The 18,355-nt window shown below is 37.1% G+C and overlaps 1 protein-coding gene across 1 annotated transcript in view; it reads left to right on the top strand.

Annotated features, from left to right (window-relative positions):
- ipo11.S (importin 11 S homeolog) overlaps positions 1 to 18,355 on the top strand; it is a gene marked incomplete at its 5' end in the record, with an annotated part of 127,265 nt that overhangs the window by 86,937 nt on the left and 21,973 nt on the right. The window contains 2 exon segments of the mRNA NM_001091254.1: positions 7,059 to 7,154; positions 12,851 to 12,935. Of these exon segments, the coding sequence (NP_001084723.1) occupies positions 7,059 to 7,154; positions 12,851 to 12,935 (181 nt within the window).

Below are 18,355 nucleotides of genomic sequence, written 5' to 3'. Positions count from 1 at the left end.
TGTGGCTGGCTCCGGTAATGAGTGGGCTACGGCTGATGAACTGCCTGCTGCAGGGGCACGTGACTGTCCAGATGCATTTAACATTCTGTATTTTGTATCCGTCAGCGTCTTGTCACTGGGAAATTGCGGTTGTTTGTGTGATGGCACTTGTTTGTGTGATAGGTCCCACAGGAATGTGCCAGTGTCCAGCTGAAATTAAATCCTAAGATCTGTTGTTTGTTTAGACCGTTTAAATTTTCTTTTGGGAAGCTGTGCCATCTAAAAGTGCCCCATCTGTTTTGTTTATTTTAATTGCCTGAATTCATTTTGCACGAGCAATAGATGCTGCACTGCAAATGTGACAAGAAAAACATAACTAAACAAGTTCCAGGAGATAGTCTTATACTTCTAATGAAATGCTCTGTATTATTGCCTCCGTGTTGGGTATTTTATGGGCAGTGGAGGCCCATCGTGGCTTCAGCAAGTTCTGTCCATCTGCCAAGCAAATCACAGTGTGGTCAGGCTAGCTATATTGCTTTCATAACCTGCATCCATGCTGGGAACATGGGCAACTGGGATATACTTGTCTGGAAGCTTTGCATGCACTTAATAAATGTCCATTATGGATTCATGCAGCTTTACCTTCAGATACAGGGTACTGTTTCATTATTATTAGAAACTTATGTCAGGGCGTTTAGAACTCATCCTTGTTAACAGGCATACCTCTACTCGTACTGTCTCCTCTAGTAGCGGGTGGCTGCTCCAGTGAAATGCAATTTCACCCAACAAAACAAAAGATAGGTGAGGAGTCTCCTCAGGTCACGAGTTAAAATTGAAAAAACTTTATTATCAAGCTTCTATTAAAGAGAAGCCTACCCTCACTCTGCTTGACTACCAAACGCAACACCACATACAATACCACATTTCTCACCCACTTAATTCGCTCTTGCCCACTCCCACACCTTGTGTTTTACTCCCTTCCCTTTAGACTGTATGCCTATGCATAGGGCCTTCCTCACCTTTTTGTACCTGTATTGATTGTGATGTTTGTTACTCCATATGTTCTATGTATAGAATTCATGTGATGTAGTTGTATAATCACAGTTACTTTACAGTGCTAAGCAATATATTGGCGCTATATAAATACGTTAATAATTATAAAATATCATTTGTGAGACTTATCTCCAGAACGTATGACGTGCAGTCACCTGATGCGTTTCATGCCTCGTTCGCTAAAGATGTGGCAAAATAATACCTGTCTACTCTTTTTAATACAAGCTTTTTAATAGTTTTTTTCAATTTTAACTTGTGATCTAAGGAGACTCCTCGTCTATCTTTTGTTTTGTTGCACAAAATTGGGGTTTCATTATTTCAGAGATTTAAGGAAATAATTTTTAAACATTTGTGTTACTTGATTGAAATGGACTCGGCCTTCCTGTAATTCTGAGCTTTTTGGATAATGGGTTTCTGGATACGAGATTCCGTATCCTTTTTCTTGCTTAACTTTCTTATTTCTTCTTTATTAAATGCTGCATAATAAAATATAATCAAATAGCCCACACTGTCTCTGGAACTCTAGGGCAAATGCGGCATTGTGGCTAAAACAAATGGTGATTTTATTTTATATTTTAGTGCTTTTATTTGAAAATTTGCCTTTTATTGTTTTCAGCTCTGTTCCCTCTTCATTTTTTTCCCTCTCCATATTTGCATCTGCTGCACTGTTTCCTTTGGTTATCCTACTAAACAGTGTGTGTGTGGGGGGGAGGTACATATACACACACATCCCAAAGCCTATTATCCAAGAATCTCTTAATAATGGAAAGGCCATCTCCGATAGTCTCTCTCATAATCAAATAATTACAATTTTAAAAAATGATTTTCTTTTTCTTTGTACATTATAAAACAGTAGCTTGTACTTGATCCAAACTAAGATATATTTAATCTTTATTTGAAGTAATGTTTATTTAATGTTTACATGAGTTTCAAGATCCATATTACGGAAAGATCCATTATCCGGAAAAACCCAGGTCCAGAGCATTCTGGATAACAGGTCCCATATGTACCTGTATATCTAAATCCTTGAAATATGTATAAATTATTACTGATTTACTGTACACATCAGCAAGATGTGTTTTTTTTTTTTTCCTCCAAACTTTTATTCTCATGTAATGAACCGTAGTTCTAAACCAGAATGTATTTTATTCCCTGGATAAGGAGAGCTGTGAATAATGATGAATGGACAATACATTGAAGAGGTGATATAATGGCATGCATTATAATACCTCAATCTGACATTTTTGAGGATACGCTGGTAACAATACAAATTACAGGTCTTTCCTTAAACAACTCGCAAGGATAAAACTACTTCCTGCTGGGTGATTTCCTGTATCCATAGTAACCATTCTTTTCCCATCAGTCACAGGGAACAAATGGGAAGTAAAGTATTTCCTGTCCAAATTGTGCAATCTAAATATCCCTTGCGTCCCTCTTAAATATTCTTCTGTTTTATTTATACTCTCAAATGTTAAGCAGAAAAAACAAGATATTTGCTAAAATGAGCATCAATTTTGGGGTACGTTTTCGCTTTTTTTCACAGTATAGTTTTATATTATATGTAATCTGTGATGCTTCTCATTCTACAACTATTTGACTCAGCTACAAATTCTGTTGCTTAAGCCGTCACAGCAACTAAGTCTTTTTCCTCTGATATTGCCTGTTCTCTCTGTGCTCAAGTCTTCGAGAAGTATTCTCGCTTGTATTATGGATTGCTTTTTCTTTTTTTAAATCTCATTTATTTTTATAGATTGCTTTTAATGGCAAATGTGCAGCTTCCTCTGGTTTTGGATATCTGTCTTGAGTATTTATACATATTCGTTTTCTCTGGCATAAGCTGTAGTTTGTCATAAAATAAGCAGCAATTTTGTACACAGGTATGGGACCGGATCTTTCCATAATTTGTATACCTTAAGTCTACTAGAAAATCATGTAAACATTTAAAAAAAACATTAATCTTATTCTGCTTCCAATAAGGATTAATTATATCTTAGTTTGGATCAAATACAAGGCACGGTTTAATTATTATAGAGAAAAAGGAAATCATTTTTAGAAATTTGGATTGTCTATAATGGAGTCTATGGGAGGCAGCCTTTCCGTAACTCAGAGCTTTCTGGATAATGGGCTTCTGAATAACGGATCCTATACCTGTAGTGAAGAAAGGAAGGAATGTTACTCAGTATATATATATTGTAATAAATATATGACATTATTGACTTTAGGAATTCATATATTTTCTTTTGGCTCTTAAAATGTTGACAAGACCTAGCTATATACCGTACACCTTATTTGTGCCTAGAAACCTGTAATATTGATTAGTAAATGAACATTCATTTAGAGGTCTTTGTTTTATTTTAATATTAATCGTATAAGGTATGGAAATAGTTCCACATAACACAGTGGCAAAGTTGGTTGTTTTGCCTAGTTTCTCTGCATCATCCCCCTCAAATCAACTCCAGGGCTTTTATCTGCTGCATTGATAATGACATAACAAAGAATTGCCCACACCTGCCCATAAAATAGCCTATGAGTCAATGGTCCAATTACTTTTGAGCCCCTGAAATGAAGTGACAAAGGCTTAAGTTCCTCACATTTTTATGCAATCTTTTTGTTCAACCCACTGAATTAAAGCTGAAAGTCTGCAGTTCAACTACATCTGAGTTGTTTCATTTAAAATTCATTGTGGTAATGTACAGAACCAAAATTAGAAAAAAAGTTGTCTCTGTCCAAAGATTTATGGGCCTAACTGTATCTTTAGAAAGAAAGCCAATTATAACAGGTTACTTTCATTTCGACAGTTATTATCCAGATCATGTAAAAAGCTCCATAACACAGATCCAATACATGTGTATTAGAATGATTGTCTGGGATCATTGTTGGGGGCAAAAGTGATGAGCTACAGGATCGTATGCAAGATATCCAGTGCCTTTATTAGAAAAAGAAAAGCATAAAGTCCTTGGTGAACCTGTCAAAAAAGTAGGTTTGACCACTAATAATCGAAACTACGCGTTTTGTGCTTTTTGCCTATCATTAGCCTATAATTATAAGAGGCATTTGAGATATGTAATAATACAACTAGAGTTATTTTAATCTATAAAAATAGTTGGAATCCGGGCTAGTGCCAGCCTATACTTTTCTGGTTTCGATTGTCTTCTCCCCTTCCTAAAGGTCTGGGTCATGTGCACCCAGATTCAACATCTTTTGTGGCAAGCTTTACACCCTTCTCCAACATCACACTGGAACTTATTTATTTATGGTTTGACCATTAATAAGTTGTCATTTGTTACAAATTATAACTGGACAAGTCAGTATATGGCCGTTCAGTACGGCAGCATTGGCGCCTACTCCAACAATCATACATTCAGATAAGTGAGTTTGAAACTTTCTCTTTTGTGTCTTATAGGTAATCTCATACCATACGAGATAAACTGGTTTAGGCTGCTGTACCTATACTAAAGCAGCTAAGCTTCACATTTTTGGGTTGCTCTAATAATTGGGTGTGTAAGGGACAGATATATTAAGGGTCAAATTGAAAATTTGAATTTTCAATTTTTTTTTATGGTCAAAACTCTCAAATTTGAATTGTGAAATCCAAACTCAATTCGAATTTTAATTAAAATTTCGCGATTTATCAAACTCTGGCCCTTGTGTATAAGTCCATGGGAGAGGTCCAGGAACCAATTTGAACATGTTACTAGCCTTTATAGGTGCACATCTTCATTTAGCTTGTCTTTTTTTTTTTTTTTTTTTTGTTTGCTCACACCTATACACTTTCCAAGTGTGCACCTATACAAATAACTTTACTTTGCCTTCACTATTGTTTTTCAATTATTTTATTGTTTTTTTTAAAAATGGGCGTTGGTTTGGGCAGTCTCTCTCTCACTCTTAAAAGCCCCAAAGCTAGTAGCAGGGGAGGATCTAGCCCTCAGACTGAAACCAAGGTTCAGGAGACTCTGAAGGTGGCTATATACGGGCAGATAAAGCTGCCGATATCGATCCTTCAGACCGTTTCTGCCCTTGTATGGGGCTTCCGACAGGTCTTCTCGATCAATATCTGGCCACGATATCGATCTGGAAGGTTTATTTTTTCTGGTGACCATCCCATCGGAGCCCATTGCTCGTCATTGTAATCTGATCGTTTGGCCCTAGGGCCAAATGTTAGGATTGCCCCGGTATAGCCCTGCCATTGTTAGGCATATCGGAGAAAGATCCACTCGTTTTGGCAATGTCGCCAGACGAACGGATCTCTTCATGTATAGCCAGCTTTACTCCAGTAATGCTACTTTATACTATGACCAGAGGTAAACATTTAGGGACCAGAGGTAAACATTTAGGGACCACAGTGTGAAGTTTACCTTTACGTAGTATGGTGGTTTATCAATTTATGATCATAACTTTGTAACTAAAACCCCTTGTTTTTTGTAAATACATGCACTTACATATATACTGAATTACTTATGAGACAGGTGACCAAGGAATGTGCATTGATTAATGGGCCAAGTCATTAGCACTTCCATTGTATTTAAACACATTTTAACTTTAGGAGTGCACCCACAACCCCCCTTTTTTGTATTTGAGGGTTTTTCTACCCTGGATAAACTCAAATTTCGAATGTTTGCTTGTTTATGGCAAAAACTCACTCAGCATGCGCTCACCTGCATTTGTATGCACTTTCGCCTGGTGGTTGCCTAGTGGCACCTGGCCCTGAATTTCAGCAATCTAGTTGCTAGGGTCCAAATGACCCTAGCAAAATGAGACCGGCATATGAATAGGAGAAGGGCTCAATAGAAAGATTAGCTTAACCATTTCAATCATAATACTATGAGTTTGTGCCAGCATGGTTTTATATGTAATAGATCTTATCAGACTAATTTAATTTCCTTTTATGAGAATGTGAGCAGGGACCTTGATTCAGCGATGTCTTGGAGGCAAGTTTTAGATGCATAAAAACCATGTGTACTGCCAAACAGATCATCCTATAGCCTGCCAGTCCACATAGGGGACTACTAAATAGCCGATCATAGTACTTAGTACCACCCAGGAACATTTTTTATGCTTGCGTTGCTCCCCAGGCCCTGCATGAACAGTACTTGCATAGAAAATGAAAAGGTTTTGAATGCATTTACATTTAATAAATAGTTATGGCCTTTTCCACTGCATCACACTGTAAATTACAAATCATAATACTATGGGGCACATTTACTTAGGGTCGAATATCGAGGGTTAATTAACCCTCGATATTCGGCCGTCAAAGTAAAATCCTTCGACTTCGAATATCGAAGTCGAAGGATTTACCACATTTCCTTCGTTTGTATGATCAAAGGAAAAATCCTTCGAATAGAATGATTTGAAGGATTTTAATCCATTGATCGAACGATTTTCCTTCATCAAAAAAAAAGCTAGGAAAGCCTATGGGGACCTTCCCCATAGGCTAACATTGCTGCTTGGTAGGTTTTAGGTGACGAAGTAGGTGGTCAGTTTTTTAAAGAGACAGTACTTCGACTATGGAATGGTAGAATTGTCAAACGATTTTTAGTTCGAATCGTTCGATTCGAAGTTGTAGTCGAAGGTCGAAGTAGCCAATTCGATGGTCGAAGTAGCCAAAAAAATACTTCGAAATTCGAAGTATTTTTTATTCTATTCCTTCACTCGAGCTAAGTAAATGTGCCCCTAAGAGTTGGTTCCAGCATGGTTGTATGTGTAACAGATCTTGCCAGACTAATTTAATTTCTTTTTATGAGAAGGTGAGCATTGTGTAACATAGATGAACATGTAGGAATAGCTTATTGGTAATTGCTGATATATAACTGGTACAATGCAAAATCTCCGTGTAGAGTACAAAATACGAATCCATGTGTCTCTAGGATGTGTGGGAGTGAGGACCTGGTCATATATACAATCTAAACTCTAATAAAGATCAAACTATTTCCTTGACAATAGAGGTAAAGAAATTAACTTTGCTGGGTTTTTTTTTGGTTGGGTTTTAAGTGGCTGGTTTTAAAGACAATGTGACTTTTGTCTTACAGTATTATTCAAGACAAGTTCTGTGGAATCATTAATGTCTGTGTGGAAAGCCTCCATGATGTCATGACTGAAGACCCAGAAACAAGTACCTATAAAGAGTAAGTCACCCCGTTTGCCTTTTTCAGCATTTGATAAACATACACATCATATGGCCAAAAGTATCAGGACTGTGTAGATTGTAATGTTGGGTATCTTGCAGCTGCTCACCCATCCTACGAGTAGCTTTTGTGCTGACTTTTGGCTGAAAATCTCTTGGTTATTTAGTGTGGCTTCAAGTTCACAAACACTGATAATGATAGAAAATAGTAAGGGGTGTTTCCAGTACAGGTATAGGATACATTATACAGAAACCTGTTATCCAGAAAGCTCCAAATTAGCGAAAGACTCCATTTTATCCAAATGCTTTAAAATGATTTAATTTTTCTCTGTAATAATAAAACAGTACTTTGTACTTGATCCCAACTAAGATATAATTAATCCTTATCGCAAACATAACCAGCCTATTGGGTTTATTTAATGTTCAAATTATTTTCTCTAGCAGACTTAAGGTATGAAGAAATTACAGAAACATCCGATATCCGGAAAACCACAGGTCCTGAGCATTCTAGATAACCGATCCCATGCCTGTTGTTTATTCCTCATGATATCATATTTTGTATTGTTGCCATATAGCTGCTATTATACCGTAAAATTAAACGTTTAATAGGAAGGAAAATAAACAGTGTTTGGAAGACCTGTATTTGAGTTATTTGAAGACTAATACCTAATAATTCCTATCCGGAAACCCGATATCCAGAAAGCTCAGAATTACGGAATGGCTGTCTCCCATAGACTCCATTTTATCCAAATAATCCAGATTTTTAAAAATGATTTCCTTTTTCTCTGTAATAATAAAACAGTAGCGTGTACTTGATCCCAACTAATATATTTAATCCTTATTGGAAGCAAAACCAGCCTATTGGGGTTATTTAATGTTTAAATTAATTTCTAGTAGATTTAAGGCATGAAGACCCAAATTACGGAAAGATCCGTTATCCGGAAAACCCCAGGTCCCGAGCATTCTGGATAACTGGTCCCATACCTGTACTCTGTCACACTTTTTAACTAGTCTGTCCTTTTAGAACATGTCTAGGGGAATGAATCTTTGGCTTCTTAGAATAAACCTGCAGGGCTGCCTGATATAAAATAACAGATGACTGACTTCTCCTATAAATAGCAGAAATAGCTAAAGTCAAATTGAGAGAATACACTCTACGCCTACTTCAAACTGTCTGTACCTGAGCTCCTTTCACACTCCTCATTGTGCAGCTTTCTGAAATAAAGACACTTTCTTTTTCCCAGATAATGTTAAAAGAATAAAGCTCAATATTTTTGGTAAAGTACAGATCATTATGTATCTTCGCTGACCTTAATAACTTTACTGATTCTCCATTAATTTTAAGGTGTTTTTATATTGGTTAACAGTTTTATTTTCCAAGTGAATAAAATTGTTGTTTCAAGGTGAATTTTTACATTTGATTAATATTTAAACTCGTTAATCAAAATTATGCCGTTCTGAGCCACTGGCAAAACCACCATTGGGATCTTTGCAAGTACCTCTGTTGGTTGGTGATGCTGATATGAGAAATGGCCTGAAATGTAATATAAGGATAAGTGGTCTTTTACATGTACTTTTTCTAAATGTTAATTTTCTTGACAGTGAGGTTAATATTTTATCTAGACATATCTAGTAGGTTAATTCCCCAAAGTAAATGGTGAACTTCGGTCATTAGTTATCTTCATTGTATCACCATTTATTCTTTGCCCCTGTTTATATTCCTCAAAACCTTTGCTCTTTGTCTCCATCCAACTGAAAAAGTCACCACCTTGTTCTTGCTACACTAATTGCCATATATAATCCAAAAGCAGAAAGGCAAAGATTCAATCCACATTCCAGTAGTATAATTTAAACTGAAAAGGATGCTCTGTACAGCTCTAGATCAGCAATCAAAAGGAAATAATATCACAATGATGCCCCTTGCATGGGTATTTCTAAATATGATTTGCAGAAATATAATTTATTCACGTACAGTAATTAAGTGAACTATGCCTGTTGTATGCTCACTTAAACCATTACAGCGTATGGCAGAGAAATAGTTTGCAGCTAAAAAGTTGTTCTGAAAACAGATGGGGACCTTGGCCTTGGGAAATCGGCACTACCTGCAGGAGAAAAATTACCAGAAATATCTGCCATCCCTGAACAATAAGGATTGGCATGGGTAAAATTCATTAGTCAGGTAATCTTCCAAGTAAACTTTGTGCAATTAACTGACTAGTGAGTTGTACCCATGGAGAGCTTCAGTATCCGGGTGCGAAGGTATTTCAGATAATTTGTTACCCAGTCTTTTTGGTTGCAGAGGTCAGTGACCCTAATGACCAGAGAGCATTTTTGCTTGTAACCTAGAAGTAAACAGAGAAATATCTGAATACCATGCAAAATAAATAATAAAGACAAGCTAAAAGGTTGCTTTGAAGAGTTCAACTTTGTCTCTTATTGCTCTTTGGTAGCAGAGGAGCTGCTTCCTCAGTTAGGAGGCTAATTATAATGGAAAAGACTCCCATAAATAAGGTTCCCATAAATTAGATTTAGCATTGTGCTATGCAATGTATTGATTTCCTCTAAATGCCACACCCAGACACACAGTACATCTCAAAAACATAATTCCATCACACCCTACAATAGTATTGATATTTAAAATTCATTCTAAACCTCCCAACGCAACATTTTCTTTGTGGGAAAGTAAAATGTATTGATATCTGACATCCAATCAAGGCTCTAATAATCCAACATGAGCAAGAAACCAATTACAGGTATGGGACCTGTTATCTAGAATGCTCAGGACCTAGGGTTTCCGGATAACGGATCTTTCCACAATTTGGACTTTTCTACTAGAAAATGATTTAAACATTAAATAAACCCAAACAGGATGGGTTTGCCTCCAATAAGGATTAATAATATCTTTGTACTAAGTACTGTTTTACTATTACAGAGAAAAAGGAAATAATTTTTATTTGGATAAAATGAACTTCATGGAAGATGGCCTTCCCGCAATTCGTGTCCTTCTGGATAACAGGTTTCCAGATAATGGATTCTATATCTGTTTACATTTCAAGCTAAAGCAAGAATTTATGCTGTGCTTCACCAACATAAGAATGTTCTGAGAATTGAGCCTGTAATCTGCAAACATATACAAATAGACTTTATATATCTTTTCACTAACACTTTTCAGATTAAGTGATCGCTGTATATGGAAAATGAACACTGACATATTTGCTTAGGTTAGGTAAAAATTTCAGTTTCTCTTCTATGCCATTGACGTCATTTTGTTGCAGTGCCATTATAATGAAGGCTCTAATATGTGGAAAAGATTTGTCCAGGGGACACTTAAACTTTGCAAATTGAATCTGTGCATTGGAATGGGAAGGATTATTCCCCAGTCCGTTATTTTTCTCTAAAAGGAGTCTCCGTCCAAGGAAAGTGATCTGTGTAAGAATCTGTGTAAGTAGGTAATGTTTGGCATTGTTCAGGTGTGGCAGCTCTTCATGGGCTGTAATACCAAGGGCTGGGGAATAGTTTGTCCTCATACAGTTAGGTCTATAAATCTTTGGACAGAGACAAATTTAAATGAAACAACTCAGATGCAGTTGAACTGCAGACTTTCAACTTTAATTCAGTGGGTTGAACAAAAAGATTGCATAAAAATGTGAGGGGCTCAAAAGTAATTGGACACTGACTCAGAGGCTATTTCATGGGCAGGTGTGGACAATTGCTTCATTATGTCATTATCAATGAAGCAAATAAAAGCCCTGTAGTTCATTTGGGGGGGGGGTGCTTGTATGTGGAAGATTTTGCCATGAACAGACAACATGCAGTCAAAGGAGCTCTCCAAGCAGGTGAAACAAGCTATCCGTAAGCTACAAAAACAGAAAAAACCCATCCGAGAAATTGCTACAATATTAGGAGTGACAAAATCTACAGTTTGGTACATCCCGAGAAAGAAAGAAAGCACTGGTGAACTCAGCAATGCAAAAAGACCTGGAAGTCCATGGAAAAGACAACAGTGGTGGATGACCACAGAATTATTTCCATGGTGAAGAGAAACCCCTTCACAACAGCCAAACAAGTGAACAACACTCTCCAGGAGGTAGGCGTATTGATATCCAAGTCTACCATAAAGAGAAGACTGCATGAAAGTAAATACAGAGGGTGCACTGCAAGGTGAAAGCCACTCATAACAATCAAGAATAGAAAGGCTAGATTCGACTTTGCTAAAAAAAAAAAAAAAAGCATCTAAAAAAGCCAGCACAGTTCTGGAAAAACATTCTTTGGACAGATGAAACCAAGGTCAACCTCTACCAGAATGATGGCAAGAAAAAAGTATGGAGAAGGCTTCTCGTGGAGAAGCATACCACATCTCTTTAAAACATGGCGGAGGCAGTGTGATGGCTTGGGCGTGCATGGCTGCCAATGGCACTGGGACACTAGTGTTTATCCATCATGTGACACAGGACAGAAGCAGCCGAATGAATTCTGAGGTGTTCAGAGACACTGTCTGCTCAAATCCAAGGTGTTTCATAATGACTCAAAACATACAGCCAAAACAACCCAGGAGTTTATTAAAGCAAAGAAGTGGAATATTCTTGAATGGCCAAGTCAGTCACCTGATCTGAACCCAATTGAGCTGCATTTCACTTGTTGAAGACTAAACTTCAGACAGAAAGGCCCACAAACAAACAGCATCTGAAAGCCGCTGCAGTAAATGCCTGGCAGAGCATTAAAAATGAGGAAACCCAGAATCTGGTGATGTCCATGAGTTCAAGACTTCAGGCTGTCATTGCCAGCAAAGGGGTTTTAACCAAGTATTAGAAATTAACATTTTATTTTCAGTTTTTTAATTCGTCCAAATTCTTTTGAACCCCTGAAATGAAAAAAAGTTGTCTCTATCCAAAGATTTATGAACCAACTGTATACGAGCATTTAAAGGAACAGTTCAATGTTAAAATAAAATCTGGGCAAATAGGCTGTGCAAAATAAAAAATGTTTCTTGTATAGTTAGTTAGCCAAAAATGTAATGTTGTAATGTTCAGAACACTACTTCCTGCTGTTCAGCTCTCTAACTTTGAGTTAGTTAGCGATTGAAGGGGGGCAACATGGGACATAACTGTTCAGTGAGTTTGCAATTGATCCTCAGCATTCAGCTCAGATTCAAAAGCAACAGTTATGACCCATGTGCCCCCCCTCGAGTCTCTGATTGGTTACTGCCTGGTAACCAATCAGTGGAAACCAAGAGAGCTGCAAAGCAGGAAGTAATGTTCTGGCTGTTATGTTAGACACCCAGTCACTCCAGCCTTTATATATGACATTGTTGACTAACAAACTATATTACTTATTTTTAAAATATTTTTTATTTTGCACAGTCTATCTGTTTACCTAGTTTTTATTTTTACACTGAACAATACCTTTAAAAGAAGTTAAGTAGATAATGGACCCGTCCCTCAAAATATGAGGTTCAAAATGCTGCTGTACTTACTTGTGTACTTCTATTGAAAGCTTGCAATTTTAAGCCAGTTGGAGATCTCCTAATTCAAATTAAGAAGGGAATATAATTCATGTTATGATCATTGTAACCATGATGATTTGAACTAGATTCAGGACAGCGTTCAAGCTTTCTGCCATATTGAACTCACCCTAATGTTTTCCATATATATAGTACATGAAGAATCTATCCAACTCTGTGTTGTGTATATCTTTTAGCTGTATGCTGATGCCACACATAGAAGAGCCTCAAGTGAGTGAAGATGAAGAACCACCAACTGAGCAAGATAAGCGTAAAAAAATGGTGAGCTTCCATTAAAGTACTAAATCTCTACCTCTAGAAAATTATGAGATTGTAAAAGGTGCCTTCAACCTCCTTTTTTTTTTTACAATTTTGTGTTTGGTTCCTTCCACCTTTTCTCTAATATAACAGCTTTGGCTGAAAAACAACTTATTTGTCTGAAGACCCAACATGCAGAATGATATGTTATTATTGGGCTCCCCATTACTGACTGTGTTCAGTTGTGTCTGAATTAGTTTCATGACTGCACAGTACTCAAGACGTTGCTGAAGGCTAGAAATTCATAATGTTATTTGGAACTCAAGGATTCACTTGGTGAGTGCATGTTTCAATGCAGTTGGTGTTTTGAGCAACAGGGACTGTGGGGTAAAATTGATCTTTTACTCTTATCATTATATTATATATAATATATTATATATATATATATATTTATATTGTATTAAAACAGCTACTAGTCTGCCTTATTCAACCTGATAAGTTTGTCATACTTTATTTGTGGAATGTTCTGCTGGCAGAGGCTCCTACTTCCTTTAGCACAACCATGTAATTTTCTTTCCAGACCTGCCTGCTAATGGCTTCTTAAACTGCTCTACCGTGTTTCTTTTCCTAAGTCAATCATTGTCATAAGTCTATTTCTACCTGTGAGCCTGGCTATGATCAGCCCCACTGCAATTATATGTAGAATGCTGCATTTCGTGCTTAGTTATTTCTCCTGTACTTCTCTCTGTATTAATGAAAACATATTAGTAGGAAACTGTTTGCCGTGTTTTTAAGAGCTGAAACATTCGAGGTAACCAGTAATTGTGCGGTTGTCCTCCCTCAGAGAGATGTTATTTTCTATCTGTGGGGTATTTGTGTAGGCAGGTATGAAAGCTTTTAGCTCAACATTTAATTAGGACAAAAGTGAAAATGAATAGTTCTTAATGAGTTGGAAGTTTAGTTGTGGAAAAGTACTAATGGTTAAGGACAATGGTACTTGCTTTTTCTTTACTTTGTTTTTTTTTACTTAACCATAGGCTTCTAATTAACTTATATTTCTCTGTTTTCCATTAAATTTAGGTCCAATCCAAAAAAAAAAAATCCTGTATTTTGTAAATTTAAGACAACTTTGTTGTGAACCTTGTGCTAAATTTTGTGGATTACCTAACACATTATTTACCATTAATAGCAAGCACATAGTTTGCTGCAGGAATTATCCACTGTTAATAATTATTGTACAGGAAAAAAGGTTTTATTTACCAATGTTCTGTAAAATGAATTCATAAAACCTTTCTTGCCTCAGACTTTGGGATCACATTTACTATAACGTGAGCCTCTGTGCTCAAGCAATTGGTTGTAGAAACCGCATGGGAGTTCCTGACCCCATTCGCGGTTTCTTTAATCGATTACTTCTGCTTTCTGTCACCACAAAACACAGAAAAAAATCGCCAGCGCTCGGTCTAACCCACTCTGTGGCATTGACCAGCTTCTAGAAGGACCCTTGTGCCAAAGCTTGGTCTAACCCACAATCTGGAGGTGACCAGCTGCTAAAACAATAGAAAGCCAATATTTGTACACAAAAAGAAGGCAGAAAAATTGCCAGCTGACGGGTTGGCTTTAAAAGTAATTACAAAAAAATTAGGTGTTGGTACCACACTTTGGCCAAAATATGTAAGCTCACGTTCCGCGTCAAGGCCCTTCATTGTATGTGAATTCTACACTATCCATTAGCATTCTAAGTATGTAGTGCTGTCGAATTGATCACGTTTTTGGATAAAAACCTTAAAATCAACCAAAAACGTGAGCTTTGCCTAGGACAGCTCCCTTTGACTTCTGCATGACCTCGCTAGCATATCGATGTTGAATTTTTACATTCGAATGTTCGAGTTTTTTTTTTAATTTATTTTTTTGCTTAAAGGAGAAGGAAAAACTAACTAAGTTTTATCAGAAAGGTCTATATAAATACACCAGTAAACCCTCAAAGTCCTCTGTCAAAAGAAACACAGCATTTATTTCCTTCTATTGTGTACACATGGGCTTCTGTATTAGACTTCCTGTTTTCATCTTAAATCTCTTTGCCCTGGGCGTGAGCATGCTCCGTTTGCTCCTCTTCCTTCCTCCCTTTCCACCCCTCCTCCCCTCCCTGCTGTAATCTGAGCCCAGAGTTATGAGTGAGCAGGAAGCGATGTCACAGCAAGTTAATATGGCAGCTGCTATCTTAAACAAACAGAGCTTCTAGAGCTCTGGTAAAACATTCTGCAATATAAATATAGTGATATAGCTTGCAACATTGTGGCTAATCTATTCGATTTCTAATAAAGCTGGCCCTTGGCTTCTATAAGCAGCTGCTCCAGCACAGAGGTTCACCATGTATTAGTTAATATTTTTAAGCTTAGAGTATCCATCAACTTATACAGACCAGTACAAATGATAAACAAATGACATTACATTTCAGATAACTTGTCAGAAAAGTCATCATTGTAATTATTATTTCCAAGAAATAGTTCCTTCCTCAGGTCCACTTAAGTCATGGCTTATCAGGAGATTCCCTTAACAGCATGCCCATTCTTTAATGGCAGTAGACTTGTAAATGGGGTAATTTAATATCAAGAAGTCTGCTCCTATTACAGGTATGAGACCTGTCGTCCAGAATGCTTGGCATCTGGGGTTTTCATTATAAGGGATTTTTCCCTCATTTTGTTCTCCATACCTTAAAGTTTATTAAAATTTCAGATAAAAGGAAAGTCATTTTTAAAAGTTAGAATTATTTAATCAAAAATGCATTCTATGTCCTTCCTGTAATTCGGAGCTCTCTAGATAATGGGTTTCTGGATAACTGATCCCATACCTACATTGTTGCGTAAGTCTCAAACATATAAAATATGTGAGTATGTAAGGGCAGATTTGCACTGGTTTCCTACATATGTTAGTAAGCAATCTACCTACATGGAGAAGAGGTTTAAAAAAATCATAAGCAAATTTACATCCCAATATTGACCGTGATGAATATCACAAAATCCGTTAAATAAATCATTCTTTTTTAAACACGGCTTGTTCATTTCTGTAAAATAAACATAATTAGCAATAAATGAAAATAATATTCTTTTGTTCTGCAAACCCTCATTTAGCCAAACATTTCAAGCTGTTTGGAGTTGTTTGGATTCCTGGCAATGAGGAGAATGTGTGTCGTGGAGTCCTTACCATGTACTTTAAATGCCATTATGGGAGCTCACATTGTGAGAAAGAAACAGGTTTATACACATTCTGCACAATCCCTGTGGGTCTAATTCTTTAATTAAACCACCTTGTAATTAAATCATAAGCCATTCGTGATCATTAAGCAACATTTTAACTTCTTCCACATAACAATCCTGCTTGTCTGTTCCTACATTGGATTTGTACTGTAGTCTTGGGTGTGATACTTACATAGATTTTATCATGTACATTTTGCATATTCTGTCGATGTTGAAATGTGGCCCTTCAGCAAGTGACGGTATTATATGTGGGGTAATGCAGCCCTGCTACAATATCTAATCATATCATTTCATCAGTCTTGAGTATGAATATATGCATTCTTGGAACATAGAAGTGATGTCTTTTTTAGGGTGTGAAGTATCCCTTACAATTTATGAGATTTAGTCTTGAATTTATAAGTAACATTTTATGCAATAATTTGCATGCTGGCCTTAAAGGGATACTGTCATGGGAAAACATTTTTTTTCTAAATGAATCCGTTAATAGTGCCGCTCCAGCAGAATTCTGCACTGAAATCCATTTCTCAATTTTGAAATCTGACATGGGGCTAGACATATTGTCAATTTCCCAGCTGCCCCAAGTCATGTGACTTGTGCTCTGATAAACTTCAATCACTCTTTACTGCTGTACTGCAAGCTGGAGTGATATCACCCCCTCCCTCCCCCCCCCCCAGCAGCCAGACAAAAGAACAATGGGAAGGTAACCAGATAACAGCTGGCTGGTAGATCTAAGAACAACACTCAATAGTAAAAACCCATGTCTCACTGAGACATGTTCAGTTACATTGAGAAGGAAAAACAGCAGCCTGCCAGAAAGCATTTCTCTCCTAAAGTGCAAGCACAAGTCACATGGCCAGGGGCAGCTGGGAAATTGACAAAATGTCTAGCCCCATGTCAGATTTCAAAATTGAATATAAAAAAATCTGTTTGCTCTTTTGAGAAATGGATTTCAGTGCAGAATTCTGCTGGAGTAGCACTATTAACTGATGTGTTTTGAAAACATGTTTTCCAATGACAGGATCCCTTTAAGCTTCTGGGTCAGGCTGGTTGGTCCATCACTTCTGGCATTGGCCATCATTGGCTGCAATGGTGATCCCAATAGCTAACCCCTTTCTTGGTGGAATAGTATTCCTGGAGCTGACACCACCAGTGCCTTCTCTGTGGTCAAAGTGTCATGCTTTTTGTTGACTGAGTGAGTTGGGATCTTCCAACCTATACATCACTACTGGTCACTGCTCACCTTTCCATCCAGTTGTGAAACTTACATTATTGGTAATGACTCAAACTCTAAAATGTGCACACTGGATCCTCCACAGAAAGACTCCAAAGGGGTCAATCAAACATGATTCAAAAGTCACTAAAATCAAATAGACATGACTTGTGCAGGGAGAGTACATAACACTTATGATTGGTAAGGACACATAGTTCACCCTACAGGTGCTCCAGAAAAAGGGTCCAAATAAAACTTCCCCCCCAGCTTTTCCCTACTTTGTAAAGTAAGTTCTATCAATGTCCAAAACTGTTAATCAACTGCTGCAATCTACAAAGGCCTGTCCAAAAGGGCCAAAAACGCTGGAATATAGCCCCCCAACTTGGAAGGGCACTTAAGTCAACATCCAAAAAAATATATATTCCAAGTCATTCTCTCAAAGTTAAAAAATCACTCTTTATTCAGCATAAATATTAAAAAGTAGGCATACAGACCAATTGATGCTCCGCCTTATGCGTTTCGTGCCCACAGGCACTTATTGATAGTTCTATCAATGTGAGGCTCTACAGAGGGTATACTAAACAGAACTGTTTCCAAATGCTGCAGGATTTGCATGTCAATATCCTTTTACATTATCCCTTCAAAATGTGTTCTAAAATCCTCTTCAATTCACTGGGTATATTGTCCTGTAAGTTTCAAACTTTGTCATGTTGAATTTAATAGCTGTGGCCTGACAGTGTGCATACTCTGGAACTCGCCAGTCTTTTAATAACACTGTTCTTATCAAAGATATTGCGTAGCTTTTCATTTCCGATATCTAATCAAATTCAATATTTCGTTGTTCATAACCCAGCCAAAATCTCTGCACTTTGCGTGTATGGTATGATATCTTTTTATTACAACCATCACATTTTTGTATTGGACTTTTATGTGCTTTTCCAGCTTCCCTCTATTTATTGCTGGATTTTCCATGAATTCAT

This window comes from Xenopus laevis, chromosome 1S (assembly GCF_017654675.1).
Source record: "Xenopus laevis strain J_2021 chromosome 1S, Xenopus_laevis_v10.1, whole genome shotgun sequence".
NCBI classification, from domain to species: domain Eukaryota; kingdom Metazoa; phylum Chordata; class Amphibia; order Anura; family Pipidae; genus Xenopus; species Xenopus laevis.
This window is presented reverse-complemented; position numbering and strand designations above follow the sequence as displayed.